This window comes from Monodelphis domestica, chromosome 5 (genome assembly GCF_027887165.1).
Source record: "Monodelphis domestica isolate mMonDom1 chromosome 5, mMonDom1.pri, whole genome shotgun sequence".
NCBI lineage: Eukaryota > Metazoa > Chordata > Mammalia > Didelphimorphia > Didelphidae > Monodelphis > Monodelphis domestica.
In genome coordinates this window covers 121,667,623-121,683,166 of record NC_077231.1, presented here as the reverse complement: position 1 = coordinate 121,683,166, position 15,544 = coordinate 121,667,623, and the positions used below count along the sequence as shown (strand labels likewise).

Here is a 15,544-nt window from a genome sequence, read left to right as displayed (position 1 = left end):
ACCCCTTTGCTCCATTCTCCACCATTAGGCTGCTGCTACTGTAGAAGCAGGATAACAACGAAGCCCAAAATTCATGTATTTTTCTCACAGCCAAAAAATTGATCAAAAGTGTCTCACCTCCTGGTAACAAGCTTCTGAAGACTAAAGCTGACCCTCCAAAGATATGACTATGCTTCACATCTTTCCAATTAGAACCTCACAACATTTATTTCCTCTGGCATAACATTTGAAAACCACCACACCTCAATGAAGCAATGGAGCAGGATATTCAATGAATATTCTTCAGGAACACATAGTAAAAAAAAAAATCAATAAAAAAAGGAGATATAGAATAAAGAAAATTAGCAAGAGCTACTAGAAGTGTAATGAGACAAAGGTCAGTTTAGATAACCTGAAATTAAGAAAGGACAGAGAAACATACTCTAGGAGAATGAATTCTTCCCATTCTAAATACATTCCTGATTGATGATTCCAGATTTCTCCAGCACTCACCCCCATTTCTTCTTCCCGCACGACATACTGGGCCACCTTGAAGGAGCTCAAGTACTCATTCATGCCTTGAAGTTCTGTGTCTTCCGTTTCATCCTGATTTCGATCCAGTAGCCGCTCAATGGCCTTGTCATCATAGTGGATAACACTGCTGTCTTCTCCTTCCTTGTTATCTCCTCCTATAAAGAAAAAGTATTCCAGTATTCCACATAGAGCACAATTAGAAGAAGGTGAGTCAGAGTATGTAAAGTTCCTTTCTCCTAGAAGATCTATCACTACTCCAAGTCCCACAAATACTCTCCAACCCTCTACACCAAGTTTAGAGACCCAACCAAACCCTTACCTCCATCAGTGGCTTCATCCTTGAACAGTTCCTCAGTACCAAACTTGAGGATATCATCAAGCTCCTGCTTGGACATGGAGCCAGTCTTAGAGCCTAGGCCAGGTCTTACGACAAGATGTGTAAGCATCATCTTCTTCTTTGCCACCTGTGTGATACGTTCCTCTACTGAAGCTCGGGTCACAAAACGGTAGATCATCACTTTCTTATTCTGACCAATGCGATGGGCTCTGCTGAAAGCCTATAGGAACAGAAGCAAAAGTTGAACTATGGACCACTTTTTGTTTCCCTGTTCCACTTACCCATACACCTCTGGAATTTTACCCATATTAAAGCACCAATGTTTGTTATTCCTCATGCTGTTAAAATATCTTCCCTCCCTAGAAATCAGAATAAGGTACAACTGAGGCATTGCTCCCTGAAAAAGATGACCTTCGTGTCCAATCTTAGTCACCAAAATAAGTAAGTAAGTAAATAAATAAATAAAAAGAGCTATGAAAAATAAAACCTCTTGTTTTCTTCTCATTTAGGCATCTACTTATACAGGGGACCCTTATATCACTGTTCAGTAACCCATCACTTTTGAGTCTGATCCTATTCACCTGGATATCATTATGGGGGTTCCAGTCAGAGTCATAGATGATAACAGTATCTGCAGTAGCTAAATTAATTCCGAGGCCTCCAGCTCGAGTAGAAAGAAGAAAGCAAAATTGCTGAGCACCAGGTGCTGGAAAGAAAGTAAATAAAAATATAATCAAACACACCTTTCAAACCAAAAGGCAATTCCTGTATTTCCTTCCCTTCCCAATATATTCCCAATGTCAGGTATTAGTAGGAAAACTGAGGTGGAAAAAAAAAAGTTATTAACCAAAAGACACAAGCCTGATGGTGTTTAGATCTGCCCTTTTCCTCCCAATACATGTTTTTCCCAACCCCTTACCATTAAAGCGATCAATGGCCTCCTGACGCATGTTCCCAGTGATCCCACCATCAATTCGCTCATACTTGTAACCTTCATGTTCCAAAAAATCCTCTAACAGGTCCAACATCTTAGTCATCTAGGAAGAGAATATATTTGGTATGCATGAGCTTGAATTCTTGTCCCACTAAGAACTCTCCCTCCCTCTAACTTTCCTATACACTAAACCAACAAACTCAAATACCTGTGAGAAAATGAGCACACGGTGGCCACCCTCTTTGAGGTTCTTGAGCATTTTTTGCAATAAAAGTAGCTTCCCTGATGCTCGAATTAGGGCACTGCCATCATACATCCCATTGGGCATCTTTGGTGCTTCCTAGAATAAAAGGCAGAAGAAGAGGGAAAAAAAATGAAATGGAAGTTGAGGGAACAATTGAGATGACATTAAAGAACATGAGGCTTCAGGACATACCATGGCAGCCACAGGGAAGAGGTAAGGGTGGTTGCAGCACTTTTTAAGATCCATCACCACATTAAGTAGAGAAACCTGATTGCCACCACCCCGAGCATTGAGTGCTTCAAAGTTTCGGGTGAGAATGTACTTATAATATTTCCTGCAGAAAGAAAAGAAAGTTGTACTACCAAACTTCAAGACAACCATATTATGCTAAGACCCAGGTCTCTTCCTTTCTTTTTTGGTCCTGGGAACCCAAAATTAGAAAGATGCTAGGCCTAGAGCCTAAAAATAATTAGACTGAACCTAAAAAAGGCCATAAGGTGGCTTGCAAGTAGTCAGAATTTGATTCAAATTGGGGAAAATGGTCCATGTGTTCCATGACAGTTATATGAGAGCATCTTCAAATCACACTTGTCCCCACCATCAGATGCTCTAGAACCAAATGTGGATATTGGAAAAAAATATAAATATCTTAAAAGTGGATTTATTTCTTTTTCTTTCCCTTTGGGGAACATTCCTTCAACTCACTTCTGCATGGGGCTCAATTCCACACGCACAATCAGTTCTGTCTTAGAGGGCATGTTCTTAAAGACATCAGCTTTAAGCCGCCGCAGCATATGAGGCCCCAACATGTCATGCAATTTCTTGATCTGGTCCTCTTTGGCAATGTCAGCAAACTCCTCTAGGAAGCCCTCAAGGTTGCTTTATCAAGAAAAAAGGAAGAGGCTATTAGAGTGGAAAATTTAAAAAAAAATGAAGAGTGCAATAAACAGGGAAATAAGGGGTGCTGGAGTGGGTATGAGAAATGGTGTGTCTATAATGAAAGAATACTTACTGGAACCTTTCCGGAGTGAGGAAATTAAGCAGGTGGAAGAGCTCCTCTAAGTTATTCTGCAGAGGAGTTCCTGTTAATAATAACTTGTGCTGGAGTGAGTAGCCATTGAGGACTCTGAAAAACTAGTAGGGTAGAGGAAAGGTTAAGAGGGAAAGGAAAGCAAATCACTTTTGCCACCCATGGGCCCCAGTATGACTCCAGAGAATCCCAAAATGGTGTTACTAACTTAAGAAGCACAAGCCTTCTAATGAAGGAATAAGCTACAGGATGCTCTTCCCTACTCTATCCACTATTAAGGGATTACTGCTCCCCTTCAACAAATTATCAACAAATGGGCCCAAAGACTTCTCTACCTTAGACTGATTGTTCTTAAGCCTATGAGCTTCATCCACAATCAGGCAGGCCCAATCAATGGAACCCAGAATGGCCATGTCAATGGTGATCAGTTCATAGGATGTCAGCAACACATGAAACTTTACAGATGCTTCTTTCTGCAAAGGAAAGGGGTAGGGGTGGATAGGGGTTCAAATTACTGATGCTCAGTCCCACTACCGTAAGCAGCATCTTCAAGATCCCAAGGCATCCCTTTTTCTTTATCCCAAGGAAATGAGCTTGACTAGAAAGGGGTATTTCTCCCTCTTGATAGTCAACCTTTGAGATACCTTCATTCTTGAAGCTTTCTTGCCACCACGGATAGCATTGTCTTCAAAAGAGAACTCATTTTCACGGATAATAGCACGACTGTCCTTGTCCCCAACATAGGTGACCACATACATGTCTGGAGCCCACATTTCAAACTCTCGCTCCCAGTTGATGATTGTAGAAAGTGGGGCACTCACTAGGAAAGGGCCTTTTGAATGTCCCTGGAGTGAGGAAGAGGGGAGAATCAAAACTAGTCTTAATCTTTTCCCTCTCCTAAATCATTTCAAAATTCAAAATTTCTGTTCTCTCCTTTTCCATGGGGTCTTTTCAGACTAATCCCTTATATAGCTCTGATCCAATTGGCATACCTATCCTACTCAAGAGATTCATATAGCTCTGTCTGGCTGCTAATAGTTATGTCTTGTTGGGTCATATTCTTTTTAACTTGCCTTCCCCCATTACACTAAATTCTCCAAGGAACAGAAATTGTTCTCTTCTACCTAAGCACTAAGTAAAAGCCCCTGCAGTAAACAAATATCATTTTGAGAAGATAGAAAAGCTAAATAGCAGGCTCTCTCACCTCCTTATACAAAGAATATAGGAAGACAGCTGTCTGAACAGTCTTGCCCAAACCCATCTCATCTGCCAAGATGGTGTCAGTGCCCTGGGCCCAGGAGAAGCGCAACCAGTTCAATCCCTCCATCTGATAAGGATGTAGGGTCCCACCAGTGGCATCTAAGTACTCTGGCTGCCGCTCATACTTCACTGTTGGCTGGAAGAGAAAATAGTGAGAAATCAGAAACTGGTAAGGAATGGCTTTTTTTTTTAACCCTTACTTTCTATCTTAGAACTAATACTGTGTATTGGTTCCAAGGAAGAGCATGAAATGAGAGTTAAGTGATTTCCCCAGGTCACAAAGCTAGGAAGTGTCTGAGGCTAGATTTGAACTGAGAACTCCCTTCTCTAAGCTAGGCTCTCAATCTTCTGAGCCACCTAGCTGCCCTTCAGGAAATGTTCTTATATTCCACAAAGGAACAGCTGGTTTTGTAATACCATGTCTTTTCCAGACTTACATGAAAGCCTCTGGAAAGAAAATCCTTACAGGTCACTTTTTCTCTTCTGCCTTTGTCCTAGACTCTTTCTTCCTCTAGGCAGGATAACTAGCCCACCAGATAATGGAGGTTTGGATATTAAAAGATTTTCAGGAAAACAGAATCTAGTGTCCCTCAATACAATACAAAAACAATAAAGTCCCTAAAGACACTCCAAACTAAGCAAAGTATTTCTACCATATCCCTTTCAAGGTTTGTTTTGACAACTTTCCTGTCTTATTCTCAAAATAGGACCACCAAGACAAAGTCTTGAGCTGAATATTAGGAGTGTTGAGATCTTACCCCAACTCAAAATACATATACATATGGGCTAATGATGTTATTAATGTATGTAAAAGTACTTCGCAATAAACCTCTCATTTGATTCTCATAAAAACTTTGTAAAGCAGATAACAACAGATATTGACATTTCCATTTTACAGATGAGGAAACAGGAGCTAAGCGATATTAATGATTTGCCCATAGTTACACAGCTAAATGTCAAAGTGTATTTTCAAACCTAAGTCTCTCTTGACTCCAAATGTAGCACTCTTTTTCCATTAAGTCACGTTACTTCTCTCAAGGATTTTTTTGTGTTAACTTGAGCAAATCTCCCTCCCTCCTCCTACTTCTGGGCTTTAGTTTTTCCTCTTGGCTAAAATGAGAGAAACTAAGGCTCTCTGATTCAGAGACAGGGGAAAGGAAAACTTACTAAACAATTAGAGCTAAAGAAATCAGACCATTATTTATAGCATTGACATCAAATGAAGCACAGTCTAGATGGAGATACAAGACCAATCTTCCCACCCAAATAAGTCATTTCCTTTTCTGTCTCAAACTCACATCAACCGTAGGAGTTTCAGGGGGCCTCTCCAACTTCCTTAGCTTCACCTTCTTGAGTTTTTTGCCAGGTCGTCCTTCTTCACCCCGCATGAGCTCCCTAAAGAAGAGAGAGCATTAAATGCCTCTCTTGTCAACAGTCCTTCCTTCCCACTCTGAAGCCAATCTAATACTCACCTATGGTTCCAGTAGCTTTGCTTGAACAGGTCATAGTCTTGCACTTCTACATCTTCACTCTCCCATGATGCCTGGTCATAGGGCAAGTCCCTCCATTTGATCAAATAGTGAACATGACCCTTCTTATCCACACTGTGGCACCAATGAGAGAGAAAAAACTGTCAAGAGTATGAAACCCCATTCTCTTCAGATCTTAAGGCAGTACATATTCTAAACTGGAAAGTCAACTCTGTTTCCAGCATCACAAGCTCTTGGCTTTAGACCAAAAACCCCTTTCTCCTAACTCTGCAAAGACCAGGATTCCTTTACTATTTAGTGCACATCTATTTTGTACAAGACACTAACAGATGCTCCAAATGCTCAGTTCCAGTAGCAGAAAGAAGAAAGTTCTATTTCTCTTTCACAGAGATCCTGTCCCTCCCACCCCATTCTAATCCCAGTGACCCTTTAAGGCCAAAGCTGTCTTTATAACAATCACCAGCTTTACTGGTACCTGTGGTTAAGGATACGATGGATCATCATCCACTCAGGTTTAATCCCATAGCGGTAGAAGCGTTCTTCCATTTCGGCAAACTTGGGATCCTTGTTCTTTCGCTTACGGCTTTTTTCTTCCTCCCCACCAAAGTCCCCAGATGGGGGCTCATCCATATCATTCTTGCGCTGATAGTTGCGAAACATCACTTGGCAGTGAAGCTCCAGCTTCAAAAAAAGAAAAAAAAGAAAGAAATTATCAAATAGGATATTATCCTTTATCTAGGAAATACTAGCTTTACTCCTATTTCTTTGTATTTCATCTCACACATTCAATTCAGTCCCTCTGATGAGGGCTTACCTGTAATTCTGACACCCAAGAACAGTGCCAGTAGGACATGCCTTGCCACTTCACAAAGAACTGTCGTTCAGGTCGCCCCTCCAAAGGCTTAGGGGAAGGAGTATTGGGGTCAGCATCAGGGGGTCGGGGCACTGGTGTAGGAGATGGTGGCTGTCCCCATTTCCAGATCAGGATCTTCTGAACTTTACCTTTTAGTGAAGGGCACTAAGAAACAGAAACACAAATAGTATAGCTCTAAGGAAAAAGCCCAACACACACACAACCTATCAACACAGTTAAAGAGATTTAAGAGGAACAAAAAGAGGGGAAATCTTTTCCATTTTTTTTATCCTCATCTAGTCTCTTTTTACAAGCCAAACCTAGACCTCTCAAAACATAATACAAGACAATTATGCTTGGTAAATCAATAGATTTGGAGACCTGGACTTTACTTATGGAAAATTATAGAGCATTAAGTGGTCCCGATAAACCAGTTTTGAGTTGATAGGGTCCCTGAGGCAGGGTGCTGAGGCAAGGACAGGAACAGAATGCTCTGGACAGCTGGCAAAACATTAACTATTCTGCCCTACACCAATCCAGCATGGTCCTGTAGCAGATGGATCCCAGAATCACCAGAAGTCTTGGGTTCTCTAAACTCATTTGGACCCAAAGGAGTAATTTCCCTAGTTCCCAATGAAACTCTTGCTCTACTTTCATGATACTTTAATATCACATAATAACAACAAGGACATGAATTATACTTCACTCCCCTACACCTTTCAAGTCAGACACTCACTGTGCAACGAGGACAAAGCCATTCGCCATTGGGGATCTCTGGGAGTGGGGGGTTCAGGCAGTGAATATGGTAGGAGGAAGGGCAGGTGTCACAGCAGAGCAGTTCCCCACCATCTTTGCAGACTCTGCAGAATTCCATGTGATGATCATCTTCCTCCTCAGGATCACCACCAACTTCCTCTAGGATTTCTTCGCCCTCAGAGTTGTCCTCCTTTGCCTCCCACTGGATACCCTCCTTTTCCTGTGTTAAGAGATTACAGCTAGGTGCCCCCCCCCCCGTTTTTTACCTTTCTTTTCCCCCAAACCAATGCCTTTCCCCCCAAATCCCATAAGTTCCATTCCCATAATCCCCACAGGATACATCCTCTCCCAGGTCTAAAGGGACCATATCTGGCAAGTACTCACACAATGTGGACAACTCCACTTGCCCTCTGGGGCCTTCTCCATATCAGGATCCAGGCAGACCATGTGGTAAGCACGAGGACAGGTATCACACAGGATGATCTCTCCTCCTTGCTGGCACACTTCACAGTAGTCCTGGTGGTCTGTCTCATAACCATCCACAGCAGTCACCTCCTCCTCGCCTGGGCAAGGAAGAGGGGAAGCCCAGTAAGTAGCACAACCCGCCACCCATTATGATACCACCCCCAAGTCTTGGTCATTTTTTTTAGGGGATTGGAGCCCTCCCCAATAACCAAACAAAGACATAAGAGAAACACACCTTTCTTTTTCTTTTTGGTAGCTCTGAGCTTCTTGCGGCTGCGGCTGCTCCGACTAGTTGAACCATCTGACACAGAGTAACTATTTATACTAGCATCATCAAAGTCAGATTCCACATCCAGATCATCATCTTCACTCTGGCAGATGAAAGAGGATGACAGTTAGAAGTCCTAGCCAAGGAGATGATATATATGGTGAAAAAAGTACTACTTTCCCCTTTTAAAGAATGCAGTTAGGATACTAGAAGGTTGTACTAGACCTAGAACAACTCTGCCCATATCCTCCCACATTTTTATCTACTATTTTATCCTGTTCCAGAGCACTTCCTCCTCAGGATTTGGTGACTATCACCACACACAGAATCTCACCGAAGACCTCTTGCGCTTGGAGCCAAAACCACCCAGCTTAATTTTGAGAGGTGCCACCTTCTTCGGTTTAGGTTTCTTAGCGTCAGGCACACGTGGGCTAGCCTTAGGCTTTCGTCGGGCATTAGGACCTAAAAGAAATGAAGAAAAGTTGAGTCAAATGCAAACAAGTCTTTAAGGTCTCTGCAAGCTTGAATGATTGACCTTATTCCTTCATTCACTTTTAATCTCTTCCTATTTCTGACTCCATCCCCCTGTTATCTACAAATATGTCAAGTTTACCACATCCAAAAAAAAAAAAAAACCAAACCAAACCACACACTTACAGTTTTTTTTAATTCTGCTGACCCCACTCCCTTCCCACCATCATATACCCCCTGTATCTTCTTTCTTCCCCGTTTCCATAATAATTCTCTTGCCTGATTTCTCCTCCTATCTGTTTAATCAGTCTTTCTCAGGCTCCTTTGCAAGATGATCATTTTTCATCTCCCAACACCATAAGAGTAGATGTCCCCTAGGACTCTGCCCGTGGCTCTTTTCTCTCTCTAAACCTTTCTTGAGCATTTCATCTGCTTCCATGAGTACTATTATCATATGTACAAAGATATCTCACAAATCTATACTTCCACTCTAATCTTTCCCTAGTTTTCAGTCCTGTATCAACTGCCTGCTAGACATCCCCACATGGAAGTTCCATCAGCATTTCAAAAACTGCAAGTCTAAAATGTAATTTATTATCTTCCTCCCCACTGAGAAGCACCCCCTTCTAAAATTTCACTACTTATTCCAGTCACCCAGAAGTTATCCTTAACTAATTTTCACTTCCCATATCCAAATAATTATTAAAGACCTATTGATTTCTGTTTCTGTAACACCTCCACCTGGATATTCTATCAGCATTTCAAACTCAATTTGTCCAATTACCAAGCCCTGTCAATTCTGTCCTTAATACATCTCTTCTACTCAATCACATAACTATCCCTCCCATCTAGTCTCAGCCATCAAAATCTCTCACCAAGGCTATTCTAATAGACTGTCTTGGGTGCTTCCAATACTCCTCACAGCTGACAAATTAATATTCTTGTAATCTTTCTGATCCCATCACTGCCCCTGTGCTCCACATCCCTTTTCACTCAAAATCCTGTTATACCTACTCAACCTGGCACCAGAGACCACCATAATCAGGCTCCAGTTTTTGCACATTTTTCTACTTTATGCTCTAACCCAAGCTGATTAAATAAGTTTCCCAAATTCCATAGCCCTCAAACCTGAAATTTTATCTATTCTCATCCCTGCTTCTCTGAATTCTAGTATCCCTTCAAGGGATTCACAGACACATACATAAAGTATATGTATATATGTAGAGCTGGCAGCCTTTCCAGGCTACCCCAAATGTCTACTCTTTTGCTCCTCACATTGCCATACAGAATACATTTTCACCCATCCAAGTCCTCCCCAAGAGAATGCAAGCTTCTAGAAGACTATTTTGCTTTTGTCTTTGTAACTCATTTTCTGAATGGCATTTAACATAAATTTGTTGAATTGAATCTATCACTGAGGAATAGGTTTAAAAAAATGACAATCCTCCCTATAATTTTTTCTAGACTAGTTTTACCAACATAAATTTCCCCCAAACTTGAGATCCAAATTCAACTTCAGAAGCAGAAATAAAGACATCCTAGGATAAGAATTATCTGCAGATTTTTATCTTATCTCACTAACCTTTGCCCTCCTTGGTTTTGGCCTTTCGGATGGGTACCTCCACAGGGGGTGGAGGTGGTGCAACTTCAGTTGCCGTTACCATGCTCTCCACTACAGCTACTGCTGCAGCAGCAGCTGCTGCCACTGAAGCCCCAGAACTGCCCTTGAAGGGGTTGTTGGTACTGAACTCTCGCCACTTGGCCCCTAGAACCATCATCATCTTGGAAACTGCAATCTTGGGATTCTTAGCAGCAATGAGGGGTCTGGGGAAGAAAGAATGAAAATAGACACGTTGCTAAACAGAACTAGAGACACTAAGGGAGATATACCCACCCCCAAGGACCCCCAAGTCTTAGCTTAAATACCGGACAAACTGGCTGAAGGCCTTATAGTTGGTAAGAGTGCGGTAATCTTCTTCTGAAAATACATGGTCAATGTCCTCCATGCCCCAGTCTTCCAGTAGCTGACCTGATGACTTGGGCTCCTGCAGGGGGCCAAGAGAAGAGAGTCAAAGCTCTGGCCAACCTTTCAATGGTACAGATTAGGACATTGCAAGGAACCTTTGAGAAGCTGAGAATGATCGGATCAGGATATTTAAAGGGGAAAGAATTAGAAGTTGGGTATCTTACAAGAAAAAGCTTTCTAAGAGGCAGTGAAACAATTTGGAAAGAAAAAGAAAAGAGAATATGGGGGATCTGGGCACCTTTGAATCATCGTCGTCATCATCCTCCTCTTCCTCCTCCTTCCTCTTAGACTTGCTTTTCTTCTCTTTCTTAGGCCCGAGCTTCTTCTTCTTTTTCTTGCCAGGTGTATAGTCACTGCCCTCGCTGTCTGATCGCAAAACCATCTCATCTTCTTCCTCCACAAACTCAGGCCCCTCCCCAGAACTGTCTCCCAGCTGCCGGCATAAGAGCACACGCTAGAATAGGGAGAGGGGGAGAGGGAAAGGGAGACAGACACACACATGCTACACACATGCTGGCCTTGGGACAGCCACTTGGCTTATCCCAGGACCTTCTTCCCTTACACAAAGTCTGCTCCCTCCTGCCCAGTCTTCCCTATCTCTAATTCTCACATTTTTCCTCCTTCCCACCCACCTTCCATTCATACCTCAGCCAACTTCACTCACCTCCTTTTTTTGTCGCTTGCTCTTTGGGATTTTAGGATCCCGAGGTTTCTTGGGCTTCTTCTTCTTTTTGAGCTTAGGAGTCTCTGCCTCTGATAAATCTTCCTCTGGGTCTTCTTCGTTCTCTTAAATTTATAGATTAGGGTGAGATATAGAGAATGAGAAGAAAGAGAGGGAAATATTAGGACTGGTGTCGAGTCTTCAATCTACAATTTCCCCCCAAAAAACGAGAGAAATTACCTTCTCTGTTCTCCAGGAGATTGAAAAAGAATTGGTACTCAAAATAGAAAAAGTCCAAGGGAAATCTATATGCATATTAAACAACCATTACAGCAGGTCAAACCATCCCTAGCCTATCACAGAGCCTCAGGGCCACTCCTTAACAGCAATCTTACTTTATCTCTACTAACATAGCTTCTGAATTAAGGTAATTTAACTGTAGGGAAAAAAAAGTCTTAATATTCTATCATGATGCACTATAATTGACCAGATACCTAATATTGAAATAAATAGTTCTAACCTAAGGAATTACACTGGCTGAGAGGTAGGAAATACAACAGCATGCCTCTAACTCTAATGTTTAGAAAATATGGGTAACAATACACCTCCAGAGTTCCCCATAGCCACACCCTTAACCAGCCCTTTTGGGGCTCAGCTACTCAGGGCAACCAGAGTCTCTGGACCTTAGGCTCAGCTGCCAACAGTATCTCCAAAGACACCTTCCCCCTATACTCTTTCCCACCCCTTTCCCCAATAGTTTACCTTTACAGCCCCTACCCTACCCCCTTCTCTCCTATTCCAAGCTTCGTCTCCTTAGTCTCCCTTGGGGCCAGCAGTCTACCCTCCCCCGGGCCCAAGTCAACTCAGCTGTTACTACTCCCTCCAACCTAGCCTTCTCCCATCTGGCTTCCCCCTCCCCCTTGGCTCTGGGCACACTAGCACAAAGCCTAGGGTTACATCCAGAGTTGCTGGGCAGGGCCTAGGTGGGAGGGGGGCACTGAGGAGGAGGGAAAGGACAGATGTTGCTTCCTTTGTAACAGAAATCCATGTTAGCTCACTGACTCCCTCTTCTCTGGCCACCCCCACCCATTGTGGGGGTGGTATGGGAGGTACCTCACTCACCAACTAAGGAGAGGGAAAATGGCTCCTGACCACAGAAGCCACCCAGGGCACCCAGCCTGCCAATACAGGGCAGACAGGAAGTGGCTGGGAGGTTTGAAAGGGGAAAGAAATTATCCTTAGTGAGAACTTTCCTGTCCTTTCCTCCTTCAAAAGGGCCCCAGATCCAGGCACCTTACCCACTTTTAGATTGACATGCTTCTTGAGGGGCCTCAAAAGAATGAAATCCAGTATAAATGTACATGGGGCAATTGATAACAAAAGGTTGAGTTACACCACCAAAAAAAACTTTTAAAGACCAGACCAAAATAGGACATTAAGAAAGGTCCAAAGACACAATCATCTTACCTTACTTCTGATATCTATTGTAGTGGGAACATCCATGCAAGAAGTTCTAAAACACACCCTACAAAGCCACCTTCATTTGAGAAGCTACCCAATGAAGGCCCTCATTTCAGAAATCCACACACCTGTCCCAAGGAACACAAACATTCTTCCAATTCTATACAAGCTCCTACCTTCTAATCCCAAGAGACCTACCAATCCCAAGAGACCTGCCCCCCCTCCCCCCAACCTCTGGCTTTTCCCTCCCTGGACTAGACACTAGAAAAAAACAGACATCAGGTTAGACAAAGCCCCATCAGGCCCCTAGCCTACTTAGCCCAGGATCAGGCTAGGCTCAAGGCAACCCCTCCCACTCCCAAGGGAATAGGACACCGGCCTAGATCTCACCAGGCACCAGGAAGAATAATTTTCTGGAAGGCCTCTGAACAATTCTTATGTTATCCTTTGCTCAACACACCCCAGTTCCTCCTTTTTAGAACCTCATAAGGAATATTGAGAGAAAGGCAAGGGGCATGAGGAGGCAAGAAGTACACCCTAGTCCACTCATAAATAGCCCCCCCAACCTCTCAGGCAAAGAATGTGCTGACATGGCCAACATCATATTAGTGGAGATCTGGAGGAAGATTTGGGAAAGGGACAGGAACGGGGTGTGGCAATGTAGAAAAACTGGGTCATAGAACAGCTTGGGGCAGAGTTCATCTTGGGAGTCTATACAGCTTCCAGCTAGGACAGGAACAACCCCAGCCCTGGGGGCCAATGGAGGGGGAAGAGGAATACTTTCATGTGGTTCACACCTAGCTTCTGGAGCAATATTATAAGACAATTCTCCTATTTGTCAAGAAAAAGGCCAAGACCACCCCACTCCCTTGGACGACAGGACAACCACATACTAAGCTCATCTATAGACACCAAAGAAGTTCAAAATTTGGTCCTCCATTCTACCAGTCTAGAGGGCAGGGAAAGATTGTGATTAACATCCATCACCCAAACAACTGTGAAGGGAAGAGCAGAGGCTCCAGTACAGACATTCCTGGCCCTGACTTAGATAATTCCCAGTCTAGAAGCATCTCTCCAAGGCAGCCCAGTTTTTGTCAATAGTAAATAAAATTAAAAATAAAAAAGACAAGTCACTGCAGAATCTAAGCAAGAAATAATCTTTGGAATGAGAGGATATCTGGCTCAGGTAACAGAAAAATAGCAAACAGCCACTGCAGTTGACATTTATATAGTACTTTATGGTTTATAAAACACTTTTCCATATATTGTCTCATTTGAACTGCACAACAAACCCTGTGAAGCAGGTTTTACATCTATTATCCTCATTTAACCAGACAAAACTGAGGCTGATAAGTTTCTTACTGATGGTCACACAGTTAACAAGACAGAATTTGAATCTAGGACTTCCTACACCACCTCTCTGATACTTCAAGATCAGATACAGACATCAGGAAGGATAAGAAAACTTGAGATAGGAAGAAAAGAAAAGGAGTAGAACAAAAAAGCCAGTTTAGGGGCACAGGAGAAGATGAAAAGCACACTATGTCTCTGCCTTTGAGCAATGAACTGCAGCTCTGCTCCTCAGGACTGGTCAGTGCCATCTCCGGAAAGCACAGGGTAAATGCAACCATTTCAATTTGCCTTGTCCAAGGACCCACCCCAAACACACATAACACACCTCTATATTTCTCCCCCTCCACCAATACAAACATACTTTCCCAGACAGGAGGCATTCTGTTAAACATTTCTTCCCTAAACAGAATGATGGAAAGTCTAGTCTTAAAAAAAAAAATTCCTTCCTACTCAAATGCACTGGGGACTCCTCTGCTCCCCCAAACCCCAAATCTTAGTCTTCTAGATCATTAACATATTTCCTCAGCTTTCATCCCCCAACCAAAACACTCCAGCAATTTGCCTGGCTGCAAGTGCTCCATATCCCGGCTGTGAGCGAGATTCAAACTTTGCAGTTCAGTCAGCACAGAGAACAGAAAACCGGTAACTGATCACTGGCTAAAAATAAACCGAAAAAGAGAAGAGAACCCAGCAATCCCTGTTTATACTTTCCAAGGCAGCAAGGACCTTTACCCCCAAGACCCTCACCAGACTTCAGAGATGTTTGGCTATTATCACCCCAAACCTTAATGCCAGGCTACAAAGCACTGGCTGGCTATATCCTACCTTTAATGCCACCCTATTCATTCTAAGTTTCACATAGAGCATTATCCTTCTCTCACCATGAGCTCAGATCCTACATTGGGCACAAATGGGCACTAGATGTCATCTCCAAGACACCTCAATCCACAATGCCCAAGGCAGAAACACATGGCTGCCATCACCCTCTTTACAGGAGAGCTCTGCAGAAGAGAACCACTCCCTCTGGATACCCTCCCACCTCAGATCCTGCAAAGAGAGTGGCATTACCCAACCCTGCCCCAACAGTCACTTGGGGAGGCCCCAAATGCCTCCTCTTCCCCAGGCTGTGGCCCCTTAGGAGCACTTACCTGGGTGGGGTGGGGGAAGGCTGTTTAGAAGCACTTCCATGTCCTCTTCCTCACTGCCTGCAGAGCAGGGGGATGGGGAGCCCAGGCCTGAAGCCATCCCCTTCCACTCCTGGCCAGGGAATTGGCCCAGCTGCTCCTGCCTCCGGCCTGGGGCCCTCTGTGCTGGCCCGAGTCACTGTGCGGAGGAGGGGGGGAGGGGGGAAGAGAGACACAGAGAAAGAGAGAACAGTCAGTGACGTGCACTGTCCCTGTCCCCCTCCCCCACCCCACCCCC

At 43.5% G+C, this 15,544-nt stretch overlaps 1 protein-coding gene across 15 annotated transcripts in view; it reads right to left on the bottom strand.

The window, feature by feature from the left end:
• The window catches only part of CHD4 (chromodomain helicase DNA binding protein 4), a 34,198-nt gene that overhangs the window by 17,557 nt on the left and 1,097 nt on the right, over positions 1–15,544 (bottom strand). For 4 of the 15 annotated variants that reach the window (XM_056799230.1, XM_056799231.1, XM_056799232.1 and 1 more), the window contains exons 2-25: positions 15,271–15,445; positions 11,312–11,433; positions 10,886–11,101; positions 10,548–10,666; positions 10,204–10,445; positions 8,485–8,612; positions 8,118–8,253; positions 7,802–7,980; positions 7,398–7,637; positions 6,623–6,826; positions 6,284–6,489; positions 5,791–5,922; positions 5,617–5,713; positions 4,263–4,454; positions 3,703–3,903; positions 3,394–3,531; positions 3,041–3,162; positions 2,734–2,907; positions 2,221–2,362; positions 1,993–2,124; positions 1,770–1,887; positions 1,432–1,556; positions 833–1,070; positions 493–668 (exon numbers count right to left, since the gene is read on the bottom strand). In XM_056799230.1, the coding sequence (XP_056655208.1) occupies positions 493–668; positions 833–1,070; positions 1,432–1,556; positions 1,770–1,887; positions 1,993–2,124; positions 2,221–2,362; positions 2,734–2,907; positions 3,041–3,162; positions 3,394–3,531; positions 3,703–3,903; positions 4,263–4,454; positions 5,617–5,713; positions 5,791–5,922; positions 6,284–6,489; positions 6,623–6,826; positions 7,398–7,637; positions 7,802–7,980; positions 8,118–8,253; positions 8,485–8,612; positions 10,204–10,445; positions 10,548–10,666; positions 10,886–11,101; positions 11,312–11,433; positions 15,271–15,367 (3,876 nt within the window). In that variant the 5' untranslated portion in view covers positions 15,368–15,445. The remainder of the gene's footprint in view (positions 1–492; positions 669–832; positions 1,071–1,431; positions 1,557–1,769; positions 1,888–1,992; positions 2,125–2,220; positions 2,363–2,733; positions 2,908–3,040; positions 3,163–3,393; positions 3,532–3,702; positions 3,904–4,262; positions 4,455–5,616; positions 5,714–5,790; positions 5,923–6,283; positions 6,490–6,622; positions 6,827–7,397; positions 7,638–7,801; positions 7,981–8,117; positions 8,254–8,484; positions 8,613–10,203; positions 10,446–10,547; positions 10,667–10,885; positions 11,102–11,311; positions 11,434–15,270; positions 15,446–15,544) is intronic. The other 11 variants (XM_056799238.1, XM_056799239.1, XM_056799240.1 and 8 more) reach the window with 3 other exon arrangements.